Source organism: Nannizzia gypsea, genomic scaffold, assembly GCF_000150975.2.
Source record: "Nannizzia gypsea CBS 118893 supercont1.1 genomic scaffold, whole genome shotgun sequence".
In the NCBI taxonomy this organism is placed as follows: domain Eukaryota; kingdom Fungi; phylum Ascomycota; class Eurotiomycetes; order Onygenales; family Arthrodermataceae; genus Nannizzia; species Nannizzia gypsea.
Genome location: NW_003345201.1, coordinates 1,837,908 through 1,862,898, shown reverse-complemented (window position 1 = coordinate 1,862,898; position 24,991 = coordinate 1,837,908). Strand labels below are relative to the sequence as shown.

General features: G+C 46.2%; 8 protein-coding genes across 8 annotated transcripts; 6 read left to right on the top strand and 2 right to left on the bottom strand.

Moving 5' to 3' along the window:
- Nucleotides 1-957: 957 nt before the first annotated feature.
- On the top strand, nucleotides 958-2,861 carry MGYG_00698 (hypothetical protein; the record flags this gene model as incomplete). Its single annotated transcript, XM_003176562.1, has 3 exons — nucleotides 958-1,847; nucleotides 1,921-2,181; nucleotides 2,243-2,861. 3 exons carry the CDS (start codon nucleotides 958-960, stop codon nucleotides 2,859-2,861), a joined length of 1,770 nt encoding a protein of 589 aa, XP_003176610.1.
- Nucleotides 2,862-3,696: 835 nt separating this feature from the next.
- Nucleotides 3,697-5,232, bottom strand: MGYG_00697 (hypothetical protein; the record flags this gene model as incomplete). The annotated part of the gene is made up of 3 exons (XM_003176561.1): nucleotides 3,697-4,623; nucleotides 4,707-5,036; nucleotides 5,125-5,232. The coding sequence occupies 3 exons, from the start codon at nucleotides 5,230-5,232 to the stop codon at nucleotides 3,697-3,699; spliced, it is 1,365 nt and encodes a 454-aa protein (XP_003176609.1).
- A 644-nt stretch (nucleotides 5,233-5,876) lies between these two features.
- MGYG_00696 (hypothetical protein) lies at nucleotides 5,877-7,125 on the bottom strand (the record flags this gene model as incomplete). Its single annotated transcript, XM_003176560.1, has 5 exons — nucleotides 5,877-6,115; nucleotides 6,168-6,249; nucleotides 6,300-6,421; nucleotides 6,488-6,610; nucleotides 6,675-7,125. The coding sequence occupies 5 exons, from the start codon at nucleotides 7,123-7,125 to the stop codon at nucleotides 5,877-5,879; spliced, it is 1,017 nt and encodes a 338-aa protein (XP_003176608.1).
- A 1,583-nt stretch (nucleotides 7,126-8,708) lies between these two features.
- Nucleotides 8,709-9,365, top strand: MGYG_00694 (hypothetical protein; the record flags this gene model as incomplete). Its single annotated transcript, XM_003176559.1, has 2 exons — nucleotides 8,709-8,802; nucleotides 8,866-9,365. 2 exons carry the CDS (start codon nucleotides 8,709-8,711, stop codon nucleotides 9,363-9,365), a joined length of 594 nt encoding a protein of 197 aa, XP_003176607.1.
- A 482-nt stretch (nucleotides 9,366-9,847) lies between these two features.
- On the top strand, nucleotides 9,848-11,041 carry MGYG_00693 (hypothetical protein; the record flags this gene model as incomplete). The annotated part of the gene is made up of 1 exon (XM_003176558.1): nucleotides 9,848-11,041. The coding sequence occupies one exon, from the start codon at nucleotides 9,848-9,850 to the stop codon at nucleotides 11,039-11,041; it is 1,194 nt and encodes a 397-aa protein (XP_003176606.1).
- Nucleotides 11,042-11,925: 884 nt separating this feature from the next.
- Nucleotides 11,926-12,906, top strand: MGYG_00692 (palmitoyl-protein thioesterase 1; the record flags this gene model as incomplete). Its single annotated transcript, XM_003176557.1, has 1 exon — nucleotides 11,926-12,906. One exon carries the CDS (start codon nucleotides 11,926-11,928, stop codon nucleotides 12,904-12,906), a length of 981 nt encoding a protein of 326 aa, XP_003176605.1.
- Nucleotides 12,907-13,300: 394 nt separating this feature from the next.
- On the top strand, nucleotides 13,301-13,864 carry MGYG_00691 (acetyltransferase; the record flags this gene model as incomplete). The annotated part of the gene is made up of 1 exon (XM_003176556.1): nucleotides 13,301-13,864. The coding sequence occupies one exon, from the start codon at nucleotides 13,301-13,303 to the stop codon at nucleotides 13,862-13,864; it is 564 nt and encodes a 187-aa protein (XP_003176604.1).
- A 1,602-nt stretch (nucleotides 13,865-15,466) lies between these two features.
- MGYG_00689 (hypothetical protein) lies at nucleotides 15,467-24,887 on the top strand (the record flags this gene model as incomplete). Its single annotated transcript, XM_003176555.1, has 4 exons — nucleotides 15,467-21,266; nucleotides 21,391-23,208; nucleotides 23,264-24,027; nucleotides 24,102-24,887. 4 exons carry the CDS (start codon nucleotides 15,467-15,469, stop codon nucleotides 24,885-24,887), a joined length of 9,168 nt encoding a protein of 3,055 aa, XP_003176603.1.
- Between the last annotated feature and the right edge of the window lie 104 nt (nucleotides 24,888-24,991).

The window sequence follows — 24,991 nt, the reverse complement described above, 5'->3', positions numbered from 1 at the left end:
TTTATTTTGTGTTTCTGTTTATGCCTTGTTGTTGCTTCTGGTGTGCTGTGCTTTTCTTGCGTGTCTTTTTTTCTATATGGACCTGTACCAATCAAATCATGTATTGCTCTGCGACTATTGCCCACGGAAGCCTCAGACAACGACCAAAGCATGCCACTGCCACCTGGATGGATACCACAAATTATGCCGTTGGCCACCCTATGGAATGCTCACCTGGATGATCACAGCTTGTTTAGCAGCACAGCCTGGCGAACCCGTCAATGGAAGGCTTGTGTTAGTCATATGCATAATTCTGCATTTGGCGCAAATAATGACATTGATTACCAGAAGGAGAATTTATGATGAATGATCTTGACTTAACGCTGAAACTGCCAGCGAGGAGCCACTAGCTATGTGTGATGTTTCCCCAGTTTTCAACCGGATTTTGACCCATGGATTTAACAAAAAATGATGATGCTTCTGTCTCTACTAATCGACCAAGTGCCCTGATTTGCCCGGAGACATGCAATGTTTATGCAATTATATGATGATGCAGTTGAAATGTGTTCGATCGTTTTGATTTTTGATTCCGTTGACGGATTTCCAACTACCTCTGGAACGGATCCCAGCTGTGAATGTTACCACAATGATTAATGAGCCAGCCACGCTCCATGGATGTTTTCCGGATATATCACAAATAATGTTTCAGTGGTCTGCAGTGGATTTTCCATCAGCTGGTTGACAATTAACAACAGCCATCGCCTTCCTGGTCAGTTTACAAACTGTATGAATGGAAGGGAAATGAGAAAAACTAACCTTGATAAATAGGACACCTAAACGGACTTTCTTTTCTTATTCTTTGTTTCATTTATCTTTCTTATACAACTTGATGACTGCCGAATATCACAATACTAACTTGAGCCCACAGTGCTGTTTTTAGAACTATCAAGGATTCATCTCCCAATCACACACATCACAATGGCTTCAAAAGGAAAGGCCAGCATTTCAAAACTGTCAATTCCCAAGAGACACACCCAAGGATCAAGGTCACAATCATATCAAAGCTCTTCAGCCCAAGAGTTTGTGGACATTCCAGCCAGGACACAGGATGATGATTTTTCCCACAACGACAATTTTTCTATCTCTCCTGGCCTTAACGGATCTTGTCAGTTTGACAGCCTGGGCAACTGGGCCATCAGCGACGCCATGTTGACTTGTGCTGATATTAGCACGGCAAGCGAGGCCACTGATGAGTCGTTTGACACCCAATCACTATCAACCACTGATTATGACATGCAAGAATCCCAAATTTTGACTTTCGCCCCGTACTCTCAGCCCCTATTTGCAGGATCTGCAGACCACACTACCTTTTCGGATATCAACCCAATTCAGGATGCGACCACCAGCTGCGAGAGCCCGCAGATGGCATTTAGGAATTCCCATGGGTTCCAAACTGTTGCCGGTGCTATGGGATTTTCTGTTAAGAATGACTCAGGCCACATTGCCAGTGAAAATGGACATGAAAATGAAAAATGCCAGATGGAATTCGACCCAGCTCACCAAGGTATAAAGAACTCTGACACACTGGCTACCACCAGCCCATGGTGCCAGTCAATTAGCGATGATACTTCCGCTGGAAATGTAGTCCACATGTCGAACCTGTACACCCAGATACCAGCCACTCCTCCACTCACCGAGGCCGGTCAAGATATACCCGTTACTTCAGCCTGCTCCCCTTCAAATTTTTCTCCTTACACTGGACATGATGATTCTCCTTTTGTTGATACCGCTTATCTCTCGGGCCAGAACTTCTCCATGAACGGCTTCTACCCTCTTAGCCCACCACTGAGCGCCCGCGACTATAACAGGTACATTGGTTCTTGCATTTCTTTATATATACGCATCGGGGCATGAAAAACTAACGAGTATTTGGAATAAAAGAACTATCAGACCTTCTAAGCCAGCCAAGAGATCCAGCTTATCCACTGAGGCTACCGGTGATATGTCAGAGGTATCCGATGGCGATATGTTTTCTACATCAGTTTTGAGCTCCAGAACCAAAGATGGTACAGAGACCAGGAATCCAAGAGACCACCCATTTTATTCCCTCCCACCTGAGACCGACGGGAAGTATTACTGCCCATTTGCATCCAGGGAAAAGCCTTGCTCTCACGCCCCAACCACTCAAAAGTGTGCTTACCAGTAAGTATATTCCTCCCTTTGCAACCATGTGAGCTTCGGAATATTAAGAGCCGGTATGTAGTAAATATCTGGATTCGCACCTTAAGCCATACAGGTGTAAAGTCCCACAATGTGTGGACGCCCATTTCTCTTCCAATGCTTGTCTATTCCGCCATGAAAGGGAAGCCCATGGTATGCATGGCCATGGAGAAAACCCTCATCTCTGCCACTTCCCAGCTTGTGAACGGTCAATTCCCGGAAACGGCTTCCCCCGCCGTTGGAATCTACATGATCATATGAGGCGTGTCCATGACTACACTTCATCTGACAAGGCCAGCTCTCCTGAAGGATCTCCAGTCACCGGAACTACTGGGAAGAAGAAAGATGCCGCAGTCCGCAAAAGGAAGGGTGGCTCACCGAACAGCCAGACCATGAAGCGAGTTCGCCCTGTTCAATCTCAAACTGCGGCAGCCCTCAAGCTTGCCCAGGCACACAGCGGCCAGCAGCTTCAAAACGCGGAGAGGAGTTATTATGCATGCCTTGCCCAGCTACAGGAAGAACTCAAGGATATCAACCCACAAGACCCCACCCTCCATGAAAAAGCCAATGCCAGGCTGCAGGAACTTCACACTCTTAGCCTCAACTACCGCTATATCCGAGCTGGCCAGCTTGCTAACGAGAGAGCATCCAAGTCATCCTAAACTTCGACAACTTGCTCATATCGTTCTTCATATTACATTCTCCTTTCTTTTGCATTCGTCATTTTAAAAGTGGTTCGCATTTTCCCCTGCCTTCTTCCCCTTTACTTCTCATCTTCCATTTTCTTAGAGGATATTACAACAGCACTTTTTTCAGTTTCTTTCTTTATTTTTCTTTTCATTCCCCGCCCCGCCTTTGCAGCAATTCTTGGATATTATTATGCTCGGGAAACCCAGACCGGGCTTACGATGATATTTTTTTGTCTTCCTTGTTGTTTCAGTCATATTTGCATTTTTCCCTTCCAACTCGTCTAACAGCACAGTTTTTGCATTGTTTATTGGTTTTTTATGGAATTGGCCCTTTGCATTGGTGGTATTGGAATTCTCAGAAGAGGCGCCTGGCGTGTGTAGTAGGTAGACACCACGCTGCGGACAGAAGTTATTGTTATTTAGTTTTACATTTTCATCTTTTCATCTTACATTTTTTTAGGACGAAAATGATCCTACCCTGGATTTGATTTGGTTACTTATTTTTTTGCGAATATTGTTTCGTAAGACGGCGCTTGCCAGGAGAATCAGTGACCTGAGCAAGATAACAAAAAAGAAACGCTTGAGATGCATACTTCTATAACCTTTATCCCCCTTTCCTTTCTTTCTTGATGGTTCAATGATTGTTTCATGCCTCCTATTATTATTCCCCTTATGCATCTCTTTTCACGCCGCAACTATGATTCACGACCGCTATGCTACGAAATTTTCTATAACTTAAATATATTCGAATTTTCAACTATAATTATATGCTCCTGTAATATGTTAGTTGTTTATCATAATACCTAGTCTAGAATTCGGTCATGCCTTCAAACTCAGCATTTAAAAATCTCACAAACGCTTCGCCGACTTCTTCTTCATTCAGCCTGCCTTGGCCCATACCATGGCCATGCCCAGCAAATGCCCTATTCATTCCAACCCACTGTCTTCTTAGTCTTTGTAGGCGTGGGAGCGTTAGAACTCCTCCTGCGCCGGCTAAATCATCTGTAGGGGCAGAAGCAAGAGTCGAAGGAGGTATATAGACAGATGTCTTTGTAGAAGGAATGGGTATCGTTATGCCAGGGGCCTGTGGGTTTGCTAAATAGGTGGAAGAAGATGGTGATCGGTTCTCCAAGGAATATTTGCGTATTGTTGATATTATTTCTGATGTGGTTTTTTCAATCGCGTATAGTGCGGTTGGATCCGTTTTTGGCGGCGCTGCCGTCGCTTGGTGAGGGACTATTTTTGGTCGAGTTGATGTAGGTCGCTGGAGGGAGGTTTTTTTAGCGGAAGTGGCAATGGAGGGTGCATCAGCCGTAGAACTCGTCTCATTAGGCCCAGGGTCAGTTTGAGAGAATAAACCGGAAGCAGGCTTATTTTGGTTCTCTTCTTTCGTTATCTTCTGCCCGGTTATGGCAAACCATATGTCATCAATGGGGGGCGTTGTATCAGCCCAGGGTACAGTAAAAAGCGGTTTATCCCAACGGCTCGCTGTAGAGGGTTCCTCATAACGATATATGAGGTTAGTCAATAGTTCTGGTGGGTATGGTTCCTCATTATCCCCAACCGCGGCACCCGTTGTCGTAGCCTCGTCGCCAGATTCGGCCTGCTGTTCTGCTTCAGGATCGACAGAGGCTGGTTCCGGCTGCTGATCACAGGTTTCCATAATTTCTCGCTTTTTTTTCAGGCGAGCCTCATTCGTGGAGATGCACTGGTCTATTGGAGTTCCTATATGGACCTGTTCGACATGCAAAGATTAGATTAGCGACTCCCGGTAATCGCAAGAAAGAAACAGTCCAGTGTGCGAAAGAAAAGCCATACCACACAACTTGTTGTCCTGGCTTCTTTACTCTCACACCACAGTTGATACCGCCAGCCCTTTATATAATTCATTCCATCCACAATAACAATGCTATCTCTTCCTAGTAACCTTTTCACGCGAGCGTACACCACAGCTCTTGCCTGCTTTTCTGATCTGGCAGTATCGTATACAGTGCGTGGGTGGGCTTCATCGTGTGAAGTGACGATATGGATTTTATATCGAGATTTGGAGGTAGCAGGGAGGGACGATTGCAGGTCTTCGAAGAACGTAGCTAGTTGGCGCGCACGGTAGGTCAGCCCCGAGCAAGGGAAGCCGGTCAACAGAATTAACTGCTCGTACGTTAGAAAGAGAGTAGAGAATATGGAGCATATGGGACTTTTGTACGGGCATGGTGATCTATGATCTGCTTGACGGGGCATGAATTGGTTTGCAAATAACCCCCGCACTCGACTTGGCCGTCCTGCCACAGAAATTCGCTATTTGACGAGAAGATCTAAATAAAATATAATACCAGAAATATAGCATAGCCTGAGGATTACGCCCGTTGCTTGAAGAGAACAGCTGGAATGAATGCATGCATGCCTCTTTTCAATTTTTTTTTTTTTTTTTTTTTTTGATTTAACTAACTCTTCTATCTTCTGTCGTTCAAATTGACTGCTTAGTCATCATCGGCCTCCTCTCTAGGGTGTCCAGCGACGTCAATTGCCGACTTCAAGGGCGACCTTCTTACAGTTGATCACGCCTCACGCCCAATAATCGGCAAAAGCCAGTTTGGGATATCGACCACGTTCTTTGAAATATAGCCCGGGAAACACGAGCTCGACCTTCGGGAAAGTGTTTGCGGCACGCTTTTGGGCAACGCTGTCGACAGTGGCGAGGCAGATCTGTCTTCTCAAGGATGGGTGACGACTCTTGCTTCATAACGTCCGGTTCCATTGTCCGAAAGGCCCTATTATGAAGCATCCCTGCCCTGATTTTGGCGTCGTCATCGATGAGAACTCTCTGAGCTGCCTGCGCCCAGTTAAGAACAGGCTGTTATCCAGAACTCCTTGAAGACCCCAGTCAACCAGGTCAATTAAAACACCTGAAAGATCTTCACCTTGTCAGCTGCGTCATACGAATTGCGGGAGAGTAAGGTGAGATACCTAGGCCAAGGGTGCCTTATTTTTCTAGCTGTGGAGAGATGTTACCGCAGCTTCCTTGAACGCCCCTGGGTTCCGGATGATCTCCTCCGTCATGTTGATGGCTTTGTTCTTGGCCCAGCCATGCACCTTTTCGAAGTTTGTGCAAGCGTGAGTTGCGCTAAAGTCAGCCTCTACCTCATGGAAAGGGCTCTTTTGGTTGAAGGTGATAAGCGTGGGGTCGGCCGAACATGACAGAGCCTGACGGATCATGTCGATGCAGTGATCTACACGAGTTCGATTAGTTAGGTGAACCAGCGGTCGAGTCATCTAACTTACCGGCATGATCAATTCCGGAGATAGTCGCATGGCTATCATCGATGCGGTAGTGCTCCCTATGCACGTATCGGCGCACATAGTCCTATACGCCTATGAGCCTGGGACTCTACAATAAGACCGTGATACACATACCAAGCAGTGGAGCTGATGGAATACTGCCAGCTTAGCCAAGTGCTTTCCGGGACGCGATGGCAACTCGATACTCTCCTTCCCGATAGCCTCGAGCTCTTTTTTATCGACCAGAAGTGGGCCGACTGTCTCATCAACAGTTAGGATATTTTCTGGCTATCATGCCCCGTATCAGCCGGGCGATGACTTACTATCGTATAGAGCTTTCCAGGCCTCATCTAGCTCCTTGCTTGGGACCCCTTTATACAGGTTTATCGTTTGGACGCCCCCATCGAAACGGATTGTCAAATAATCCTGCACACCCCGAGCAGGCGCTAAAATTCGTTATCAGCCAAAGTTGCCTCTATGCGGTTATCATTACACAGCCATTTAACCTACAGTAAACGATGTCGGGATAGCCAATCTTGCACTCTCTTTGTGGGCTGAGTTTCATTCCAGCCCAAAATGCAAGCCCCATCAGGAGTAGAAGACCCCAATATCGTGCATCAAATTTCCACGGCAAAACGCGATGGATGGCATTCATCCTGGTTCCATATTCAGCTCTCTCTGCGGCATCGGCTGAATTTGCAAAAGTGGCTCTTTCTTCTTCTCTAGCTAAGGAAGGCACTAGTCGGGTACACGAGCTAGCCGGAGATGCAGTTCTAGATGGTATCTTGGAATCCTCATTTGGAAGTGCGTCGCTACCGGTTAAGGAACCACTGCTAAAAGAAGGAGTCACTGTGCCTCCCAGACTAGTGCTTGAGGATGGGGATGCCACCCTAGAGCCCTCTGTTACATAGGAAATGTCATCAACTAGGGCATCATCGACAGCTGGGTAGGCCCGAGACATTTTTTCCCTTTCTTCGTATCTATTTTCAATTTTTAGGTGCTGTTGTGTCAAAAAGATAGGGTATACAGAGAAGGAACAGGCAGTATACCTTTTTGGATGGATGAAAGACGTGAGAGAAACTGAATACTTTGGAAAGGAAGCTAGATAGAAGCTGTCTACTTTCTATTTCCCTCAGTACTTCATTCCCAGACAAGACGATGACGACTACGATGAATGTCACGATGAATACCATCTCAAAATCATGATGTTATCTATCCTGGTCTTCCAGCAGCCTGGGCCTGCCTAGTATCCGTCAACACGACTGCCAAATGCGTCACTGATCTTTACGAATGTTATGTTTGCCACATGAATTCCATGGATGATTTCCTCACAAGGTAGCAACTGGACGTGGAAGTGTTTCGCCTTGTCGGCTTTAGGACTGATGTGGCCATTTTAACATACCCTTTGCGCTTCCCTTCACTGTGCCGGTGTATACGCATACAGCCTGAAGTTGGGAAGCTAGAAATCATCGGCGTCAATCTTCAGTTCGTTAGCCAATAGGCATTCTATGTTTTAAGATTTCCACACCCGAGATTTCCCTACAATACCTAGTGCCGCCCCATTGGAACTCTCCTTAACTTTTTTATAGTCGATGACGATATAGGTACCGAGTTCCTGTCGGTGGCTGTACCTTAAATCCGAGTCAATGACGGCATATCGGTTCCTGCCTGCGTTGGTATGCAAGCATGCCATGTTGACAATAAGACTTTATTCCGGTAGCAGATCGACGGAAGGTGCGCTGGAGGGTCTTTTCCCTCAGAAGGCCTAAGTGCCTCCATTAGGATCTACAGAGAACATATACAAGCGTCTGGAGGAAAAATGAAATGGCCATATGCCCCCCATAGAGTACTTGAAGGTCTCAAGCTCAGCAGACTTCAAGAGTGCGCCAACCTTCTGCCACTACGGGATGTTAGTTTCCTGCCACGAAAACAACATTCGCACTTCAGTCTATGACGGTTGCCTCCATCAGGATCTACAGAGAACGAACATCTACGGACATAGTCGAGCGTCTAGACGAAAGGGAAACGGCCCTACGATCCCCGATCAGTACATAAGGCGTCAAGCTTAACAGACTTCAAGGGTGAGCCATCTTCCTACCATTGGTTTTCCGGCACGAAAACAATATTTCACACTGCAGTCTATGACGGCATACTAGCTCCTACCTTGCGATGGCATCATCTTCTTGCCCATTTTGGCGTGGCGACTCTTTTTCTTCTACAGGACACATTTGCCCGACTACGAAGGCACGATGCCACCTTGCTGTCGAATATCACAAAATCTATGATATCATACCCTCTTCCTGCTCGAACTGCGCTCCATCATCTTATGTCAAAACTCTGTTTCAAAAAGACATAAATATCTCGTCCTCGACCTCTTCCTCCTCGAATATTTTTCTTTCCTTTCCCATCACGCTTCCTCATCACAGCCTTCTACTCTCCCATACACACCAGCAACCAACAACCAACAACCAAACACCACGTGTAAGTCACTTCACCTTTCTACGCTGAGCTATAGTTAATGACGAGGTGTAGGCGACACCGACTATGCCAGCTTTCAGTAAATTTGCCGTTGCTACCCTTGGAGGGCTTAGCATGCTGCAGTCAGCCTACGCCATGCCAGTCATGACTGGCAGAAGTGGTAAGTAGTAGTGTAGCAACTATACCCTTATCCCTTTGCTTCTTGAGCTAACCCCTTCTTTAGAAGCGCCCCGGCAGAAGACTCTTCACATAGAGTGCCTGGCCGGAGAATGTTCAGAGGAGGACCTCGCGGCGCTTCGTTCTGCCGCCAAGATGGTCCAACAGGACCCATACGGTGCGGGATGGAGAATCTCCTCCAAGATCGAGCCTGTCAGTGGCGGCAAGGTTCGCCGTGACGAAGGCCTTTCCGAGGCCGAGATCAACACCATCCTCGAGGGGATGGACCATGCCGACGCGGATAGTGTCGCCAAATGTGCCGCAGGCACCTGCTCGGAGGCCGAGCTTCAACTCCTCAAGCAGGAGCTGAACGTGGCCACCATCCCAAACTGGCTCTGGCCGATCATCGGCCGCATACGTAAACTCAAGTTTACGTATGGCATCGAGATTGGCGGCGACCCTGAGCCGGCTCCGAAGCCGACTCCAACTCCAGCCCCGACGAGCTCCCCGCCCCCCAAGAACCCGGGCCCAACCAAGGAGCCTGAGCCCACCCACAAGAGTTTGTAAAAAAAATATATAAAAAGATAAAAAAAATAAAATAAGGCACAGATGCCTGATTGGGGACAATGGAGGAAACCGTTTCGCTATTTGTGCTTAAGTGTATATAATTAAACTCTGCTACTTCTAATTAAATATTGTTGCTACTTCAATTTGAGTTTGAACCTTCTCGTAGATAGTCATAATCATCATAGATGACTATAGGTTATATAGTTACGTACCTACCTAGGTATGTAATACCGATATCAAAGTCCTTAGTTAGTAATCAACAAATGTAGTTAACTAGCTTAACTAAGTCACTAGTAGTTAAACTTGTAGCTAACAGTTTGGAAGGCGAAGTTAAAATTGAATAAACAACAACTAAACATAAACACCAAGCGAAGGTGACAGCGGACAGACAAGACGAATATACAAGACAGCTCTACACTTTTCGAACCTCTTATTTGACAAATTTAACGATTGATACCTGCATAACTGCTCGTCCCTACACGATGAACTGGACCGGAGGCCGTTTGCACCGATCCTCATATAAGATGAAGTCATCGGCCAAACACATTGGGAAACAGCGTGTTGCTCAGGCCAAAACACAAGTATTAGATCGGTATGGAGATGCTGTATCGCCTAAGGTTGCTGCTGTGGTAATAGGCAGAGAAAAAAGCTGCGATGATGGACCCCCTAGCACGATTGGCGTGCTTTGTGCAAGCACCCATAAAGGAAAACGCTCCACATCACCATATATCGAAGGCCTTCGACGAAAACGATGCCGTCACTACCAGATACTGGATTCTCCCTCAGTTGGAGTTGATGAGATGAGGAAGAAGCTACTTGATAAGAAAGACTGGGCCTGCCTTAGCCCATCACGGCCATATCGGCTACCCATAGGGCGCGACCACGACGCAGGTCAAGTTGAAAAAAGGCAGTCCTTATTACATATGAGTAGCCCTAGTCGGTGTGTTCCTCAGCAAGATCTTCCTTCTCTTCCAACTAAAGGGCAGAAGACAAAGACAGTTTACCCATACCCTACTCAGCTACGTTCTGATGATATTGAGGTATGGATTGAGCAAAAAAAAGGAGTCACTCAACCTGAGACTCCCTACACTAGAAAACACACGGTTACCCAGGAATTCATGGAGCCAATGTTGTCTGGTAGTAACCCAAGCGGAGATAGTGCGAATCCTATACATCAGTCAGACGCCAATATCTCGCAGTATACTTCTTATGGTATCCATGAGCAGTACGAATTAGGTAAACGGGCGGAAAACTCTCCAAGCCCAGACCTATCAGGCCTACCCATTCTAGATCGTCGAGGCTCGTTTGCTATAGTTGACGGCCAGACACGATATGTCCCACCATCGCCATGTAAACCCCCGAGTTCGGGGTTTCCAGGAGACAATGGTGGCATGGGACTATCCAGGGATGTAATTGAGCCCTACAATTGGAGAAGAACAGGGCCATACCATTATCAAAGAAATGAAGCCCAAGATGTACGTCCGAAGAGTCTTGAATGGAGCGAAGTAGCAGGCAATGTCACAGAACATTCTTCGAAATATTCGCGGGGCGACAATTCTGCCGTGGTGCAGCAGAGGGAAGCCATTCACAGCATGGAACAGCCTAGGATAGGGTGTTGGGAAACACCCTCTTCTGATCAGGACCCCTTTTGGCCAAACATTTTCCGTCACCGTTGAGCAGTAGGCCGAGATACCGCTACGACTCAATAGTCTCTCCCCAGTTGAATAGGCAATATCGCTGTGTTAACCGAAACAAGAATCAGAAGTACAGTCGCTTAACTAGCCCGAAATCTGGTTCGATTCTTTATCGTAGCCCTCAGCCAAGGGCTTGTTTTTCTGGATCATTTTCAAAACCAAGGTCTTATCACAGCAACTACTCCTCAATCAGTGCGCCCGTTATTGGAAACCATAAGGTCCTCGTATACGGCCAGGCAATAGACACCTCAAAGGAACGTTACCTATAACCATAATGGTCCACAGAAGAGTTTCTTAGGTCTACCATAGAACTAATACTCTAGTAACTATGAGATAGGCGGCCCTAACGAACTTCTATTTTAATAATAAGATATGGTAAATAACGAGTGTATGGTCTCTTTAGAAGACCTGTTTGGATTTAGAGCTTACCGTTGCAAGCATGTAAAAGAACCCAATGCAAGGATGTGTCGTGGTAGCATCAAATGTTAAAAATGTACTCCGTACAGGCCTTAAATGCCTAGATTCTGGCTAAATCGCACTTTCAGCCCACTGAAGCATATGATAGTTGCCAGACGACTTTAATGTTTGACTGTTTTCGCAGTGTTGAGTAGCAGCCGGGCATTCAGATATCAGGCCGCAATTTCAAGATCGGCATCAACCGCCGACAGCTCTCGGCCCAGGCCCCTGGCAACATCCGGAATTAACGATGATCCGACTGAGGATTTAACTAAGAAGACCCACTCCTAACCTTGCAGTAACAGCTCTTTTGCTGGTTTATTAGGCAGACACATACTCCAGAGTTCGGAAGATATTTGATATCGTGCTTATTTGCCCTGTATCAGAGCTTCGACACAACAGTTAACCCGATGGGCGACAGGATTATATCTCTTCTCTCTCTCTCCCTCCTCTCCGTCCTCGCCTCCGTCGTCCTCTCTTCTCCTACTCGGCCGGGTACCAATCCCTTACCTCTTGTGATATGGCATGGCTTGGGAGACAGCTATGAAAATGACGGGATGAAAAGTATTGTGAAGCTTGCAGAAACAACAAACCCGGGCACATATGTCCACCTCATCCGATTCGGCGAGTCTGGCAGCGAGGACCGAGAGGCCACATTCTTTGGCAATGTTACTGCCCAAGTCGACGAGGTTTGCCGGACTATTGCGTCGGATCCCATATTAAGCAATGCCCCTGCTATAAACGCGCTTGGTTTCTCGCAGGGCGGCCAGTTCTTGAGAGCTTACGCCCAGCGCTGCAACAACCCTCCGGTTCACAACTTGGTCACATTTGGCAGCCAGCATAATGGGATTGCGAGCTTCACATTGTGCAAGGATTCTGGCGACTGGTTATGCTGGAGTTTTAACGCCCTGTTGCGCTTTGGAACTTGGTCTAGCATTGCCCAGTCTAGGCTAGTGCCAGCACAGTATTTCAGAGACCCAGAGGAGCTAGATGACTATCTGAAGTACAGCAACTTTTTAGCTGATGTCAACAACGAGAGGGAAGTAAAAAATATGACGTACAGGGAGAACCTGATGATGCTGAACAAGTTTGTGATGTATATGTTCAAAGATGACACTACCGTTGTCCCAAAGGAGAGCGCTTTTTTCGCGGAGGTCAACGCCACGTCAGGAGAACACACGAAGCTGCAGCAACGACCGATTTACAAGGAGGACTGGCTCGGACTGAAAGTACTAGATGAGCAGTCGCGCTTGGAGTTCCTAACAATACCCGGTCGGCATATGCAATTGAGCGAGGCCCTATTGGTGCAGACTTTCCGCAGCTACTTTGGTCCTCTTCAAGAGTCAGCAACTGAAGCGGTCAGAACAGCGGATTTCAAGGTCCAGGAATAGTTAATGTACAACTCAATACAAGTCTAATGTTCTGTCTTTGCAAATGTATTGCTTTATTATCGGTTAGTCTATCAAGCTAGAATGTAAACTCGCGATATTGACAAAAGGTTGTCCTCCGGCTTCAGTTTTTCGGCTTGCTCGACCACACCAAAAAGTGTATCTCGGCTTTTCGGCATCTATGCAAACTTGGCCAAAGGCCGTAAGTGCCGAAATGAATACGATCTATCCCACCCGCTAACTAGTGTTGAGTCAGACCTGCATACTCAGCGAATTCCTCTATAGCATGTCGATACCATCCAACGCAGCAGTTGAATAAAAGACTATCGTCCTTGAAGCAAGGAGAAAGGAGTCCTTTAAAATTCCGAGTCAACAACGAAAGGCGACGTCTCTCACTATGCCGGACACAATTGCCTCGGCCCCAAAGTCGTGGGTTCGCCCAGCTAGAAATGGCGAGAAGAAAGAGTTCCTAGTTTCTATGGATAAATCACTGCTTTCGGTTGCCACGATGAACGAAGAGTTCGACAAAGACTATATATATTGGGCCAAATCTATGCCTGATGAAGCACTACAGACAGCAATCGACTCATCAATGTGTTTCGGCCTATACGAGCGAGCCCAGGGGATTATGGCAGATGATGGGAGTCAAGAAGCATCTCTGGTGCAATTCCCTCATATGAAGCAGATCGGTTTCGCTCGTTTGGTTACAGACAACGTAACATTCTTCTATCTTTCGGATGTGTTTGTCAAGCCCGAATATCAAGGAGGGGGACTAGGCTCATTCTTGGTCCAATGTATCAAGGAGGTGTTGGACGACATGAAACACATGCGACGATTCATTCTGATGACTGGTGACAAGAACACAGGAAAGTACTATGAGAGATTGATGGATGTTACGCTGCTGGGTGAAATTGGGAACGCGTATATCTTGGGCCGCAAGGGACCGGGGAGCTATGTGTAGACGGCGGACATATGTTGATATTAGTCAAATTTCGCGACGAAGTGAAACGCATAGTTAGTCATTTTATGCATGTGGATAGAGACACAGCCTGCGTTCGTTCATAGATTTGGTGCATATCTACAGGGGTTCTTCATCTCCGTGGTCTGCTCAAAGCTTCCGCGGTTACATCTACCTTGCCAGTCCTATGTCATTAGCCAACTTCTTCGGGGTCAAACCGATGCCGCCCGTACCTCTAAGCCTCAAAGATAGCCCATGGAATTTCTGCTCTTGTTTGGCGAATTTGCTTTGACGGTGTTTGATGAAGAAGACGAAAAGCTTACATAATAAACAGTCAGGTGACTCTTCTTGGCTTCAAGCAAGGATTCACGATAATCCTCGGCCAATAGAATCGATATATTCGAATTACATCAGCGTATTACTGATATTTCCCCTTTATCCTCAAAGTATTGGAAGTCACAACCTCAACTCTTTGCAACGCTGAATTGCAGCGAGTCTTCAATTGCGGCTAGCTGCGATCTATAGCATAAACTTGCCCTCAAAGCGTTCTCAGCATGAGCGATGCATTTATTACGGACTTCTTAGGAGAGGGAAACCCGTTGGCAACCAATTGTGGATATGGAATTCTGGGGATGTACCAGCATAATGGCGTCGGTGACGAGGCCGGGATCTTGCAGCATTGGCTCCAATATCCCGGCTATGGAACAATTTCATAAACCAGATGACTTAGTAAATACCAAATACCACGATATCTGGATGATAGTAAGCTGGGCGTTAGTCGTATATCTCGACAAGTCCAAAGATGGCTCACATTATGACTACGCAACACCAACTTCCTGATGGGCTTTGACCAATTACTGTTTGATACCATGCATGTATGCAGGCGCTACTGCATGTGGAAATTTCCGTGCGGATAGGCGCCTAGCTCTAGTAGCGCCCTAGTTATTGGGTATGTTTGGTTTCTTTCCAGCACTTTCTCCCCTCCCAACACAAAACATCAACACGAAATATTTCTTGCCAGAAGACGCGATCTGCTCAACCCAACCCAGACATTCCTCTGCATCTATCATGTCTGCATTGTAATTTTGGGGACCATGAAGCAGTATTACCCGCCCTCTGCCTACTCCAAGCTTGAGTACGTGTTTAATCACATAGTACTCCCTCCTCGCCTTCCAGGAAAGGAGGAAACCTGCGAGGATGAAGTCCGATATGAGCTTCTAGCATTTCTTCAAGACGCGACTCTGTCTCTCAGAGCTGATTCTGATAAAGAGATCAATGCTGTTGGAAGGTCTATCTTCCAGATTCTCGAGATTTGCAAGGCCACCAGCGTGGGTGGTAAATTGGATAAATCCACGCTCCTGTGCCAGTTCCAGGAAATTCTACCGAATATTCCTATCATCCTCCACGTCAAAGAGCAAAATGCTGGGCTAATTATATGGAAAAGCGAACGGTAAGTTTTGCCCCTTGTTGATTGTTGTTCTGTATTTACAGGCCTTTTATATCTAATTATACTGTTACTGTAGCGATGGGGAGGAGATAGTCACCTTTGAGCTTTCGAGGCATCGGCAGTATCAGAAAAGTCCTCTCAGCTGAAGGCCCATTGCAATGGGATTTCCCAGGCGAAGCCGTTGTCATTCATATACCGTGTTTACCCAGCCCTCGTTCAGGGAGTCGCTGTCCAACTTCTTAGAGTGTGCAAGCACCGAATCAATAAAGAGGTTTGCTGCCTCTGTTATGAAAGGTGGCGCAGTTGCATTCGAGAATCGTGATACCACAGATCCAGCTTTAATCACACAGATGCTCATGACTCTGCTAGAAGCAAATGGGTCTCGAATATTCCCTCCACTATTAAGGAAACGTGTGCGTGATGAAGTTTCCTGGGCTCCTGGAGGTGGCAAGCCATGGAGGAGACTGCCGTTTTGGTTAGTCCTCCGAGTGGGAATTGAGCGACATCTACACTTGCAATTTGGTGCTATAAAAGGAAGAGCGTACTATAAGTTCCTTCTTTGCCTCATGTTCTCGGCCATCCTAGGTTCTGGAACTGATTCATTCTCACCTGACCAAATTTCACATCTTACTTCCAAACTAGCAAGACGTTTGGCCAAGTTGGAGGTCCATCGTGAGAAAGCGCTCCATAACGACAAGATGACATACAATCGATTGTTTGACAAATTCGAGCATGTCTTCCAAAACTCTATTAGTGATGCCAGGAACCACATTGCTAATACCTGGAGCAAATATAAAAAAAGTATTCGACGCAGGATCCCACGTCTTCCACTTTATGCGGATGAGCAGTCTCAATATCTTTCTCTAACAAATAGTGAAAAAGAGATAGAGAAGGTATTGTTACAATACAGGGCAGATGGGGCATCGCGTTCAAAGAATACACCATCGAAAGACTTCAGTCCTAAACGTTCGAACGCTTTCAAAACGTTTGCCAATTCTTATAACGCACTTTCGAGGCTAGAGATAGTACGCGACGAAGCCTTACAGTCTTTGGGGTCCTCTACAGAAGAAACATGTATGGAGATTGCGGCAATGATTCAAAAATATTATAAGCTGGCCGCCCCTGCATATGACGGTGATCCAGAACAGAAAAGCATCATGGTCCTAAATATGATGGTTCATTGGATGGAACTTGACATGTGTGCCACCAAGCTTTACCCTTTGCTGCTTGAATATCACCCTGGGATTTCATCGGACTTGCTTGATGTGCTGCAGTTATCAAGTCTCCAAGATTTAATTCGTCTAAATACAGTTCAGGAGTACATAGATACCCGATGCACGCGGTGCCTGTCTCGAATGACTATTTTCGAAGATCCAACCGAAGGATGTTTTGCGGAAAAATATTTTGATTTGTCAGAAGATACCTTTAAGCTTCAAACTCTTCATTCAAAGATTGTATCTCAAGCACGCAAGGACTATGATAGGAAGGTGGTCGAGTGGCAAGAAAAGAGTGAGGAACATGAGGCTCTACAGAGAATGGTAACCCTTTCTTCCTGCACGTATGTTTCCAACCGGTTCGGGGGAGTTGACCACGATGAAAATTGTGAGAAGTGCGACAACCAACGTCGTGCAAACCGCATGACTATCAAAATCCACGAGCATCCACTTCCAGACAATCCCGTCCATGCTAAAGTAGTGGTGTTTGAGCTACAATGCCCGGAAGCGTTCAAGTCCTACCGTAACACAACCTGGCTCATATTCGGTATTGTGGCTTGCCCTCACGAACAACCTCCAGCCTACCCGAAGTTACTGGTATCGGAATATAAGGAGCTCAGCAAATTTTTTACTGGAAGCTCAGGCGGAATCGTTCTTGCATCAACAACAAAGTCGTTGCTTTTTACCCATTACAGGGGAGTTCACTTCCCAGTAAGGCTGGATGACATATGTTTCGACAATAATCTGAGGGTTAAATATTATGATACCGTCAATAATATCTTCCCAAACCGGCAAAGTCGTTTTTTAAGCTTTTCTCACCATCTTCAGATGCCCACCCTTACGAACTCTCCATTTTCGTCCATCACACCTCAAGGCAGCTTGTCTGGCACTTCATCTTATGAGATCATAGCAAGTCAGCCATCTTGCCCTGCGGGGTTAAATACTCATGAATTTCTGGCATACAAGTCTCTGTTCTCTGGTGTGGTCAGACGTTGGCCTACAATCCTTATTGAACTTGGATCTTCAAACCTAAACTTTAGCACCAAGGGCCCTTCTACATTCATTTGCCAACTTTCAATACAGGCAGGACCAAGAGATAAGAAAGATATATTTCGGGTGGTCCACAAGATCTTTCGAGATGAGGTTTTCTGTATCCGACTAATCAAACTACTCGAAGAAAGACTGATTGGGGTCGCATCGAACTGGCGTGAGACCGATTGCATGGAGATGCTAATTACGTTGATACTCCGGCTATGCGTCTTGTGTCCACTTATAGTCCTTGAAAGGACTGTCATCCTACTGAAAATGGTCCAAGATACCCTTTTAAAATGGACCCGGCTGCTGCGTAAGGAAATTTGTGCTGCTCAAGAGCCAAGCGTTATTGGAAACTATTCTGATTTTGCTTTCACTGTCGCGCTGTTACTCAGGAGAACATTTGTGGTTTACCCCGAGAATGTTCCCGGATATACGGGAAACATGACTGAAAGCGATATACGGTGCTTTATAGAGGCTTCGATCTCACTACAAGATCATGCTCCCCCTGACCTGAAATCACTTTCGCATTTTCAATGGCGTGCACTTGTTCGAGACTTGAAAATGGTGTACAGAATGCGTTCTTTACTGCTAAAATCCTTGAAAAACCACCCGGGAAGTCTGGGTGCTGTAATAACAGAGATTTGGGCCCAAAGCACTCTCTCGGTAGGGCAAGTGTCTGATATTCAGCTTCTAGATGGTGACGAATGGGCTCAGCTTGTGATAAACCCTACAAATCAAACAAAAAGTCAGGTTGTACATTTCCATTACCTTGAAGGACATTTACTTGTCGACGGCAAACCCTTAGCAACGCTCCCTGCAAATTATAGAAACGCCGTGGTCCTAGATCGACTATTTGGAAAGCAGAGACTTCAAGTCTATCCTTCATCACTCCATGGAATGTCCTATGTCCTTCCATTCGAAGTTAATCAGCAAAGAATTCATATCGGTTTCCGCGATGGTAAACCCTTTGTTCGAGCCGAGAGTAGGACCACGATTTATGAATTCCTTCCATATGAAATATTTGGAACTAAGAGGAACTTTGACCTCCCTGGTTCCCTAGTTGAAAATTGCATCCACTGGCTTGATTTAAAGTCCGGCACCATCAAAATTAGGAGGAAACCTAACATTTGGCACGATAAGGATAGCAACTGGGAAGTCGATTTCCACAATCGGAAAGCATGGCGTCGCACAGTCGCTTTGGTTGATCCCCATAGCCAGTTATTTCGTCTCGTTGCCAACGTTTTCGACGGATTTGAACATCCTGGATATATCACAATATACCAGCCAGCTTCCAAAAACCTATCCGTGGAGTTACGTCGCCTGGAGCTAGACTTCATCGTCACTAAAAGTGGCCTACTTAGGTGCAAGCAGTTGAACACGTTAATCGATATGAATCAAGATGCAGGCACATGGTATGGGTTGAAAAGTAAGCTGGTGCTCCGCGACGTGGTTGATATCGAGCAGCGTAGCATTCTTGTTCCTATGGGTCCTCTGCACTGTAGCAGAAATGGGATCCACGTTAGTGTTTTTGCAGAAAACTTAGGAGCTTATGGCCGATTCTTCATCAATACATCTCTTGGAAGACTAGATTGTCCAGCTGAACCATGGACTTTATACGCCAAAGCTCAGTTTCATGCATATACCTCTTTCGTTCTACCGGACGAGCTCACAGGCCGTACTGGGACGGAAGAAGCAGTACACTGTCTAAAGTCAGGATACAGCCAGCCTTGGACTACATTGAACCCTGGTCCCCTTGGGACCCTTCAAACAATTGCACTTCTCGCCCCAACTAGGGTGTATTACCCGCCTGGCTCCAAAACCGTTCAACACACTACCTGGAACGAGAATCTAACGCCATGGATTCAACATGAAGTTTTCTCACCTCTGGTTGAACGAATCTGTGAAACAGAGAGGACGTTAAGGCAATTTAGTAGCAAACTAATTGACCAGCCTGCAATTCAATCAGTCAGCAATGATTTTTTGATGAACCGGGCTTATAGGAGGAGAAATACTTACCAACGACCCAATGCGGGCTTTGACGATCTACCAGTTTTGAAAGATGCAATTTACCAACCACGAGATCGATTCCAGGGGGGTCTGAGTCGCTCCAACGTATTTGAAATAAGCAGCTTAGTGAAAAATTGGTCAACAAACACAGGACCCCCTATTGACTTGATTAAAAAGATGGAATCATGGCCTACGATTGGAGGATATTGTACCATTTTCGACAAGGTTCTCTTAAGTGATATGCTTGACGTACAATTCGACGTGTCCTGGGGCTCCATTGTGAATTTCTGCCGCAATTCGGAGCAGACAAATAAATATCACCTTATGACAATGATGGCCCTTATGTCCTTTTCCAACTCCGCCGACATGGAAATCATACGCACTTTGCTACTTTTTGCCACTATTCCAAGTCTAAAATCCCTCATACCACCTAATTGGGTTCATTATAAGGATTTCCGTTATAATCAGCAGCCTACTGTGGTGTATCTGCGAAGATTGATCAGCCATTGTTGCGTTCCATACACTGGGAACGACTGGGGCAATGTAAGGCTGAGCTTGAAGTCAAGAAAGAAGTTTGAAGCTGATGAGAGAGAACATAAGAAACGAGTTGAGGCAGATGCAGTCGCATTTTCAGAGTTTATCTTTGCTCAGTGGCCCTGCCCTGAGCCAAGCACTCAAGGGATGCCTAATATTTCGTTGTTAAATGTCCAGTTAGCCCTGAAGGTCATTCTTCCGGACTGGTCCCGGATATTCCAGAATTCAGAACTTTCTAACTACCTTGCCAAAGTACGAGCGACTTTACTTTCCGGTAGCTTCGGAAAGTATGAGCAGTTCAGCTGTTGCATAAAATCCACAAGTACGGAAATCTTCCACACTGGAACTCGAGGAGAGGATATTCCCACACTTGCCGGAAATCTTTTACGCAAGTCCAGCAGGCCATATACCCTTGAGCCCCGTCCTACGAAAAACACAGCTAATGCCTGTTTGGTCTCTCGCAATGGGGATGTTAGACGTGGATTTACGGGTTCTGGTAATAGAATAAATCTTCATAACAGATTTCCATCGCAAAGCTCAAGTTTCTCACAGATATCCGAATTGGAAGACATTATTGGGAGAATTAAAGATTCCCCTTCATTGGTCAGACAGCAATATGCAGATGATCTAATGGCCAGCCTCAAGGCGTTGAAAAGCGCCAAATGCGTCTCCGACCCAATTAGTAAAACATTTGATGAATCCACTCTCTATACAAACATCGGATCAGCCACGCAAAAGGTTGAATGCCATGCTGAACACGTCAGGTCAGCCCTCAACAAGGACGATTTGCGGTTCCGCTGGCTACATCCCGCAGGCCTATGGCCTTGCATGACAATGGTTACTCTACTTGAGCAACTTCGGTCCACCTTCCAAGGGGAATTTGGGACTGGGATGAAGGAAAGCCTTATCGCACTAGCTGTTGAAATGGTTCACAAACAACGCTTTCTTAGGATTAAGGATGCATTCTTGCGAGGAAAGGATAGGATACTTGAAGATGAGCAAAATTGTATACCCCATTGCAACTGGGACCCTGCGGTTCATCCGGACTGGCTACTATTACAAATTGATGCAGATATTTGTATTCGGCCGAATCAAATTGAAGTTGCACATGCAACAATAGCGCCATCTTCAAAAGCTAATTCTGTTTTGCAGATGAACATGGGCCAAGGTAAGGATCCCTGGACAGGCATTGAGCAGCTTCATTGTTTCATTTCCAAATCAACTCCTGCGTGGCTATAGTTAGCTGTGTGATGGAAATTATAGAACTATTTTACTGACGTTTTGAAACCTAGGAAAAACCTCTTGCATTATACCGATGGTAGCTGCCGTTTTATCAGATACCACAAAGCTTCTACGAGTTATTGTACCTAAGGCATTGCTGCTTCAAACCTCACAGGTACTCCAGGGAAAGCTGGGGGGGCTGGTAGGGCGAGAAATACGGCATGTTCCATTTTCTCGCAGGACACCCACGAGTATAGATATGATCCAAAGCTATCTCAACATTCACAAAGCTGTTATGTCATCTGCCGGTGTTATGGTGGCTCTTCCAGAGCATATGATGTCTTTTCAGCTCAGTGGCCTCCAGAGGCTGGTCGACAACAAGTTACCCGAAGCGAGAAAAATGATCAAAATTAATGATTGGATGCAAGCAGTTTGCCGTGATGTATTAGACGAATGCGATTTTACACTCGCTCCTCGGACACAACTCATATACCCCAGCGGCACACAGAGCACAGTCGATGGCCATCCTCATAGATGGCAAACTGCAGAGAAACTCTTGGAACTTGTCTCGGGTCATATTTGGGGGCTTTGGCAAAAGTACCCTGGAAGTATTGAGGTGATTCAGCGTCCTAAGGGCGGTTTCCCAATCGTTTACTTCCTACGCAAAGATGTAGAGGAAACTCTGATGTCCCTTGTTGTTAGGGACATAATCGATGGTCGAACTTCCATTATTCCTGTTCGGGGCTGTCGTCGTTCTGAACTTGTCGATATCAAAACCTTCATTTCAGAAGCGTCGATATCGCCTAAAGTTGTGAAACGAGTATCGTCTTTATTCCCTGATAACTCGGCTGCAAGGCAGAATATGTATCTGCTGCGTGGGCTTCTAGTTCATCGTATCTTATTACTAACCCTGAAGAAGCGCTGGAATGTTCAATATGGCCTCCACCCTCTGCGAGACCCTATTGCAGTCCCGTTCATTGCAAAGGGTGTTCCATCCGAACAAGCTGAATGGGGGCACCCTGACGTTGCTATACTCTTTACTTGTTTAGCATTCTATCTCGGCGGTTTGGAAATTTCACAGGTACGGCAATGTCTTGATGATCTCCTAAAATCTAGCGACCCGTCAACTATATACGAACAGTGGATTACAAACTCAGAGACGCTCCCTGAAATCCTTCGAGATTGGAACTTGATAAACACCGAGGATGAATCGCAGGTCTGCCAACTTTGGGACCATCTCCGCTACCAGATGCCTCTCATCAACTATTTTTTAAACCAGTTTGTGTTTCCAAAACATGCGAAGCAATTTAAGGTGAAACTACAGGCTTCAGGATGGGACATTCCATTGTCATCAGCCCAGGCCAACCCTGGAACAATGACAACCGGGTTTAGTGGAACAAATGACAACCGTACAATCCTTCCGTTAACAATCAAACAACAGGACCTTGGCTCTCTAGTGCACACAAATGCGGAAGTGTTGACTTTTGTCCTTAGGGCCCGTAACTATGTGGTTGCTAAAGACATTGAAGGGAGACGTTTAACGGAAACGGGACTTCTCACTCTTCTAAGAGATATGGGTCTACGCATATTGATTGATGCAGGCGCCCAAATTCTAGAGATGGATAATCTGAGCCTAGTAAAGGAGTGGCTACGAGTGGACTGGACTGCACCGGCAGCGATGTATTTCGACTCTGAGAACAAGCCGTATATCATATACCGCAACGGATATCGGGTTCCTCTTCTAGCTTCCCCTTATGCTGACAACCTGGAGGGCTGCCTTGTGTATCTCGATGAGGCCCATACCCGAGGCACAGATTTAAAGATCCCAGCGGATGCAGTTGGTGCCCTTACACTTGGCCTAGGGCAAACCAAAGATCACACTGTACAAGGTAAGTTCCTTCAAATGCCCCGTACAAGAAAAACATGTATGCTGACCATACATAGCTGCCATGAGGTTAAGGCAACTCGGGACTACACAGTCGATTACCTTTTTTGCTCCCCCTGAGGTTCATCATAGCATACTCGATTCTCGAAAAATACATCCTTCTATTCCTGTATCAGCTGCTGATGTTGTCTACTGGCTTTTAGTCCAAACCTGCATTGGAATCGAGCAAATCCAGCCCCTATACTTCTCACAAGGGATGGACTTTTGTCGTCGGAGACAAGCAGCGGTGGAAACCCCCAAGTACTTAACTGATCAGATCCAACGGCAGCAATATTGTAAGGCTCTCCAACAAGAGGAAATGCAAACCTTACAAGAGCTTTTCAGGCCAATCGCAAAATTGAAGTCTAAGGCTACCGTGAACGCCTATGCCCCTCACATTGCAACACATGTGAAGGCGCTGGAGCATCGAAAGAAAGGCTTCCAGGATTTTGGGGATGCCGTTCACAGCTCTACTCTCCAGGAAGTTGAACAAGAAAGGGAGGTTGCATATGAAGTTGAAGCCATCCGAGAAGTTCAAAAAGCTCCACGCTTCAAAGCTTTAGCTTTCCCTGGCCTTCACGAGGACATAAAATTATTCTGTCGCGCGGGAACGCTGACATCATATTCATCAGCATACCAGCAAGCGTTCATTGCTTTGAAAAATACCGGAATGGGACAGAAGCACAGTATCAATTCATGTGCTACTTCGTCAAAGCTATTTCTTTCCAGAGAATTCTCGAAAACTATACGGCTACCTGTTGGCGAGTACAACGATAACTACATGGTAAGTAGTTCTAGATTCGTCTCCACGGGAGCAAGTACCTTGATTTTACTGATTAGCTGCTAACATGTCTCCAGCGCCAAGTGAATTGGATATTATGGAATCCTTCTATACAGGCCGCGCTTGTCATTATTCCCGAGGAAGCAGAGATGCTAATCCCATATCACCAGGGAGAAAAACGTCCGCAGACTCACCTGTTAACGTACGCTGCTCCTGTAACTCGTGGAATGCGACACTTCAGTAACTTGGACTTTTACTCTATTCCGCCCCTGCCTACAAATTGGAAAGCACCTTCCTGGCTTACCATTGAGCTCGGGATTTTAGCCGGTCGGGTATACTTTGATTATTCTGAATACGGGCCCATCTGCCAATATCTTGGATGTACAGGCTCGATGACGGAAGTTGCCGCGGACGTGGTGGAAAGTGAAAAGACATCGAAGGAACCAGAAGAGAATATGGACACTGAGAGCGTCATCCAAACCAGCAATCTTAGTTTCACCCCCAAACCTCTCTCTTTCCTTCAGGAGTGGCTAGCTCTGAGGCGAAAAGGCCAGGAATTCAGCAACACACCAATGGGCTATATTTGCCAAGGCAAAATGTTAAACGAAAAAAGCCCATTCTTTTCCTCTGGCCCGGGTATACGAGCGAACATACCAAAGCTCAAAGCTGCTGATAGCAGTTCAGAGAATGGCGATCTCGAAAGCCCTGAGGCGAGTGACTGCGAACCAGAAGATACTGGAGATCAAAAGCGAGGACAGGTCGGTAAGGGAAAAAGCTTTGCGGATAACAGTAGTGAAAGCGAGGAGAGTGATGTCTTCGAAGACGCCGGGAGCAACAGCGAACACCACGATGTCAGCGAGTGAAGTGTAGGTCTGGTTTGGTCGAAGGATAGTTATTGGACAAATGTTGATAGAGAGGGGAAAAATACAGAAGACAAAAAGAGGTACTAGCGATAGATAGCATAAAT